General features: G+C 41.9%; 2 protein-coding genes across 2 annotated transcripts; both read left to right on the forward strand.

The window, feature by feature from the left end:
- Positions 1 to 1,240: 1,240 nt before the first annotated feature.
- LOC143021114 (general transcription factor II-I repeat domain-containing protein 2-like) lies at positions 1,241 to 1,672 on the forward strand. The gene has a single exon (XM_076178401.1). It carries the CDS (start codon positions 1,241 to 1,243, stop codon positions 1,670 to 1,672), a length of 432 nt encoding a protein of 143 aa, XP_076034516.1.
- A 41-nt stretch (positions 1,673 to 1,713) lies between these two features.
- Positions 1,714 to 2,663, forward strand: LOC143021115 (general transcription factor II-I repeat domain-containing protein 2-like). Its single transcript, XM_076178402.1, has 2 exons — positions 1,714 to 2,267; positions 2,495 to 2,663. The coding sequence occupies exons 1-2, from the start codon at positions 1,714 to 1,716 to the stop codon at positions 2,661 to 2,663; spliced, it is 723 nt and encodes a 240-aa protein (XP_076034517.1).
- The last annotated feature ends 4,325 nt before the right edge of the window (positions 2,664 to 6,988 follow it).

Consider the following 6,988-nt stretch of genomic DNA (forward strand, 5'->3'; position numbering starts at 1 on the left):
CAGTACGCCCTCTCTCTTATTTGTATCTACTGAAGAGGATTGCAGTTTGCAATCGAAATATATAGATTCCCCGTTTCCAGTCTTTTCTACTCCAACAGTGGTTTCTACGTTATATATATATATATATATATATATATATATATATGGGTCTTTTCCGTTTGGCGACGCGGAATTTTTCGATGAAACTTTCACAATTAATATAGTTTTGTATGGTGATCACAGAAATAACATTAATTCTATTGAGAAATTAAAATAGTGCCGAAAAAACGGTTTTAATGGAGAAAAATTATCGAGACCTTAGCGGTACATACTTGCTTAATGGTAAAAGTCTAACCGGTAGAATTAGCGGGACACTGGGCCCGTCAGTTCCGGCAAGCCGATACGCGCTTACCGAGACCATAGCGGTACACCCATTAACGGTATTTTACCGGTAAAGTTAGCGGCACACTGGGCCCGTCAATACCGCCAAGCCGAGACGCGCTTACCGAGACCTTAGCGGTACAACCCTAAACAGTATTTTACCGGTAAAGTTAGCGGCACACTGGGCCCGTCATGCCGCCAGTACCGCCAAGCCGAGACGCACTTACCGTGACCTTAGCGGTTCATCCCTTAACGGTATTTCACTGGTAAAGTTAGCGGCACACTGGGCCCGTGCCGTCAGTCCGTCACTCAGTTCCACCAAGGCGAGACGTGCTTACCGCTCTCTGAGTGTTATGGTATAGCTTATCGAGTTATCGGTTAACGGAACCTTAACGGTACCAGTATTTTTACCGGTAAAGTACCGTTAAAGTTGTTACCGGTATCTGCCCACCACTAGTGGTCAGTGTCCGTTAGAGTTTCACGTTGATACAAGGTACGTAAGCTTTTTGGGCAGTACAGATAAATTACGGTTATCTCTTAGGAAAAATCAATTACAACTACTAAACTTATGTAGCTACCAATTAATTATATTTAAGTTAGATGACGTACATTTATAATAAATGCACCATTATTTCGCTTATTCATTGTTGATATACCTCATTTTCTTCCTTTTCACCTCATCATGTCTGCGACCCAGCGTGTTAAAAGGAGGAAAGTGGATCTCGAGCATTGGGCAGGCCCAGTGCCTCATATGCTTGAAGACTGTGGCTATCCTAAAAGAGTACAAATTGCGCCGCCACTGGGAGACAGAACACCGATCGTCAAACTTCGCTCTTCCGCAAGCAGAATGCTGAGGCCATAAAGGGGACGCGCACCAGTTATGAAGTCTCCCGCATCCTTGCTCACCGAACGAAGCCATTTGCGGATGGGAACTTCATCAAGGAATGCTGTAGTGGATTCCGTCTGTCCAGAGCAGCGTTCTGTCTTTGAGAGCGTAAGCCTTTCGTTCCGCACACTCAAAACACGCAGCTCGAACTTCGTCGCCTTTTCCCTCGCTCTGGATGAGAGCACCGACACAAAGGACACGGCCCAGCTGGCCGTTTTCATCCGCGGCGTCACCTCTGACCTCCAGGTGTGTGAGGAATTCCTCCAGCTTGTCTCGCTGCGCGGCATCACCACTGAGCAAAACATCTGCGACGCCGTGCTTCAGTGTGTTGATCAGCACTCCCTGGACCTCTCCCGTCTTGTGTGCGTGACGACCGACGGTGCCCCGGCGATGGTTGGGGGAAGAAGGGTGCCGCTTCGCTGCTAGTGCGCCATTGTGAAGCCGCCGGATACACTCGGCCCATTAACATGATGCACTGCATCATCCATCAAGAGTCCCTGTGCGCCAAGTCTGCCAACCTCATTGATGTCATGTCTGTCGTGGTGAAGGTCGTCAACTCCATCCTCTCCCGCAGCCTTAACCACTGTCAGTTCCAGATACTGATGGACGAGGTGAACGTGCACTACAACGACCTACTTTACTTCTGTGAGGTACGCTGGCTGAGTCGTGTGGCCATGTTGTCTCGTTTGTGCGACCTTCAGCAGGAGATTGCCACCTTCCTACGTCAGAAGAACCTTCCCCACGCTGATCAATTCTGTGATCCGCGGTGGCTAGCTCGCCTGGCCCTTCTCACCGACATCACGGCGCATCTGAACGCTCTCAACATGATGCTGCAAGGCAAATATATTCTCGTAACAGACACGTACGCGCACATCACTGTCTTCGAGGTTAAGCTGCCCTTGTGGGAGGCTGAATGGGCCTCTGGTCTGTCTGTGCTCCTGACGACGCGGACCTGGACACTTGTGTTGGTGTCGTCACCTCTCTGCGTGGGGAATTTGCTTTCCGTTTTTCAGGAGTCAGGGTGCTGGCTGCGGACCTCAAGCTTTTCACTGTTCTCATTGACTTCCCCGTGGAAGACGCCCCTGCCTCCCTGCAGATGGAGTTGGTGGAGCTGCGGTGCAACGATGAGATGAAGGCGAAGTTCCGCACCTCTTCTCCGTTGTCCTTCTTTCGCGACATCGTCCTCCCTTCTAATAAAATTCAAAAATACATTACGCATGTTCAATGCATTGTGGCCATGTTCGGCAGGACCTACTGTTGCGAACAGCTCTTCTCCAAAATGAAGTACACGAAGTCTCGCCTTCGCTCCCAACTCTCAGACCGCCACCTCAATGACATTTTTCTGTTGTCTACCTCAACCATCGAGTCAGACATGGAAATACTTCTTCATGGCAAACAGCACCAGCAGTCTCATTGATTTGTAGGGTGTTCAATGCAATTCTTGTATCACTTATTCTTTGTTTTCAATGTATTGTACAAAATAGAGTAATTCTGGGGATTTCGTTTTTCATTCCGGCCCGCGGCCTCCTTCCAAAAGTCTCATCTGGCCCTCACTCTGAAAAGGTTGCCCGCCCCTGTTCTAAATTATTCCAATTATACCAGTATATGCATCTATATTGAAAACAGTATTTTTCTCATCCTTTAGACATATATTTTTCTTAGTTTGTCTTCATAACTCTTAAAACCCTCCTATCCTTAAGAGATATCTTCTGTTAATGTAGTCTATCCAATTTAGCTACTGTAATCATATCACTACTCTCTCTTCGATCTTTCAAAGTTGGCAGACTCAATACTTTTAGTCCCTCCTCATATGGTTTATCTGCCGGAATGGGAACCAGTTTGTTTGTTGCCCTTTGTTTTCTCTTCATCTTGCTTATACCCTTCACTCTGTGGTGGGACCACACCACTGACGCATTTACTAGTTTTGATCGTCTAATTTTTTTCATCATCTCTTCATCCATATAGTGGAAAGACGCGTACCATCTGCAGCAGCTCGTATGTCTCTCCCACAACCTTACTGACATGCCTTTTAGGTGACAATTTGTCTTTTATCAGTGCTACTAAATATCTCTACTTTTTTTTTTAAATCTGTTTACTTCCCAAGATGGTCTTTTAGAGCTATTGCCCATTTCCCTTACTTTGCATTTTTTTGCGTTAGAATTCTTTTTCCATTCCTAACATCATGCAAATATACTCTACGTTTTTTTTTCTTAATAGTCTACAGTCCTCCTCTTTTATTTTTCTCCCCATTTATAATTTTTGCATCATCTGCAAACATGTTAACGTAGCTTGTTGTACCTTCTATCGTGTCTCTGACATAGAGAAGGAACCTTGATAGTTCTGATATTGAACCTTGTGGAACTCCGCTGGTCACGGTTTCCATCCCGACGTGTTATGCTTTACTAATGTCCTTATATACCTTCCTGAAAAAAATCGAGTACTTCATAATCTTAGTCCTCCAATATGAGATAATTTCCTTATAAAACGATTGTGGGCTACTTTACCAAAAGCCTCCTCTAGGTCGAGATATACACAGTCATAAAAACATAAGAATGAAGGAGACTGGAAGAGATCATAAGGCCTACACTAAGCAGTTCCATGTCCATTACAACCTGTCATCCCCATCCATAAAGTTTTCTAACCATTTCTTAATACAACCGATAGTTTCAGCACTCACTACATGTTTACTAAGTCTACTCCATTTCTTGACCACCCTATTGATAAGCCAAATTTTGGCCATTCCCTTCTTAAATCTAAATTTGTCCAATTTAATTCCATTACTGCGAGTCCTGCTCTGTTGTCTTAATATGACCTTGTTTGCGTCGCCCTTGTTAAAGTATTTGATCCAATTGAACACCTCTATTAGATCACTCCGCACTCTGCGTCTTTCCAGAGAGTGTAAGTTAAGGTGCCTGACGCTTTCTTCGTAAGGTAAATTTCTGAGCCCATGTTTTATTTAGGTCATTCTCCTCTGTACTAATTCAAGTGAATTGATGTCCATTGTATAGGACGGAGACCAAAACTGTACCGCATAGTCAATAATGGGTTTGACTAATGCAAAGATAGAGTTTGATAATTACCTCTGCACTTCTATTTGTAACCGTCCTAGCAATGAAACCTAATGACCTATTAACTTTATTCCTGGCGTTAATGCACTGTTTCCTGGATTAAAGGTCAGGACTCTCTAGAGCTTCCAAGTCTCTCTTGCACTCATCTATATACTTATAAAACTCTGATAATCTTGTTTGTTATCTTGCTTGCTTGAAACCGTCACCCAGCCAATCAGAAGAAGAGCTATGACGTCACGACTGAGGAGCAGCCAATCAGAAGAAGAGATATGACGTCACGACTGAGGGCCAGCCAAGCAGAAGAAGAGATTAGAAGAAGAGATATGACGTCAGGACTGAGCACGATCCAATCAGAAGATGAGACATGGCGTCACAACATCATATGATGCGTAGTGTTCCAAGCAACGACGACATGACGTCACAATCTTCTGTATTTCACTTATTATAACAACGTATCATTTAGAATTTTATTTGACCCAACACACACAGACACACACAGACACACACACACACACACACACACACACACACACACACACACACACACACACACACACACACACACACACACACACACATATATATATATATGTATATATATATATATATATATATATATATATACTGTACATACATACATACATATATATATATATATATATATATATGTATATATATATTAATTTTTCATATTCAGTATTTAAAAGTATAGCCAACTCCTGAGTTAGTATCTATGAGGCATAATGAGTTTATTAAAATATTACGAACCCTATAAATTATATGATGCGTAGTGTTCCAAGAAACGAGGACATGGCGTCACAATCTTCTGTATTTCACTTCTTATAAGTAATCAAGTCACTGCCTTCGTCTACTGAATAGAACATTGTCTTAATAAAGATTTTATTTACCATTTTATTAACAACGTATCATTTAATTTTTTATTTTAACCAACGGGTGGTGGTCAAGTTTTTCTATAAAAACATGCTATCTAAGCTATATCTGTTTTCGGGGTTGTGTAGCCCTACGTTTAACATGCTACACTTTGAGATATTAAAATCCATTTGCCATTTCATCAACCATGTGAACAATTTCTGAAGATCATCCTGTAGAATCTCGGCGTCGTCTCCTGAACTAATTAGGCATCCTATTTTAGTATCGTCCTCAAACTTACCAACATCACTATTAATCCCATTGTCCAAGTCGTTTATGTACACAATGAGCAATAAGGAACCCAAAAATCGAGCCCTTGGGAACTTCAATAGAAACACCCCCAAGTGGATTTTACTCCATTTATGGTGACCAGCTCTTTTCTGTCACTGATGCAAGCTCTAATCCATTTTAACATTTTTCCTCCTATGCCATGGGCTTAGATTTTATTTAGTAGTCCCTAACGGGGCACCTTGTCGAACGCTTTGCTAAAGTCAAGGTAAATAACATCGTAACTATCATCGTTATCTGACACCATCTATACGCTAGTGTAAAAAGATAGAAGATTAGTCACTCATGACTTACCCTCGGAGAAACCATGGTGTGAGTCTCGAATCAAATTATGTCTCTCGATGTGATTTCTGAGTCTATTAGATATTATTGATTCAAGCATTTTACCTATAACTGATGCCAAACTGATTGGCTTGTAGTTGCATATAGACGATTTGTCTCCATTTTTGAAAACAGGAACAACTCTTGTCTGCCTCCAAGCAATAGGTACAAAACCAGTGTCTGCCGACTTGTTAAATATTTGTGTTAACTGGTCGCAGATTTCAAATTTACACTCTTTAAGCACTATCGAAAAGTTTTCGTCTGGACCCGGGGATTTTGTTCCTTTAAGTCTTTCAATCCGTTTGACTACTTCTACCTTACTAATACAGGTATTAGATAGTCTACCTTCTTCATCCCCACAGAAAATCGCATCGCAGTCAGGTACCTTATCTAACCTCTCCTTAGTAAAGACCAATAGAAAATATTTGTTAAACGGCTCACTTATGTTTTCCTCCAATTCTATCATGACTTCTTCGTCGTTTGTAATTGGGCCTATACTTGCCTTATTTTTTGTTCTGTAGAGATAAAAGAAGCCCTTTGGGTTGGATCTTGCTTATCTTGCAACCTTAATTTCATAGTTACGTTTCACTGTGCGCGTGTACTTTTTAACAAGTCTTGCCATATCGTTATATTTGGATCTGAGGTGTGTTTCCCCGTTTTTTTTTTTTTTTTTTTTTTTTTTATTCTTGCGTAAAGTCCTGTTTTCATTCCGACCTCATATTTCAGCCTATCTGTCATCCATTTGGAATTATTACTGTACTATTCTTCCGCATTGACTTGAAGGGAGTAAACTTATTTTGTGCATTGTGAATTAAAGCTGTTAGATCACTCTACATTTCATCCAAATTAGTGATCGGGCTGTTCATCTCGCGCTTGTAAGTGACCTGACCCAAGATTTGCATATTACCTCCGTGACTCGACACCTGACTGCGCTAATGACGTCCAGACTGACCGTGTATCTTACCTTGTCACAGCCCACTGGGTCGGTCTCGTAATTGACCAAATGTCTTAGATATTTTCTCATATTATCCAAATTGGTTCTCCTGAAGTCCGGTACTAGAACGCTATTCGTACTATTTAATCCTTCCCAAATAATATTAAATCATATTTCTTAATGATTGCAAGAGCCTAGGCT

This window comes from Oratosquilla oratoria, chromosome 41 (assembly GCF_046742065.1).
Source record: "Oratosquilla oratoria isolate Oo_2021 chromosome 41, ASM4674206v1, whole genome shotgun sequence".
NCBI classification, from domain to species: domain Eukaryota; kingdom Metazoa; phylum Arthropoda; class Malacostraca; order Stomatopoda; family Squillidae; genus Oratosquilla; species Oratosquilla oratoria.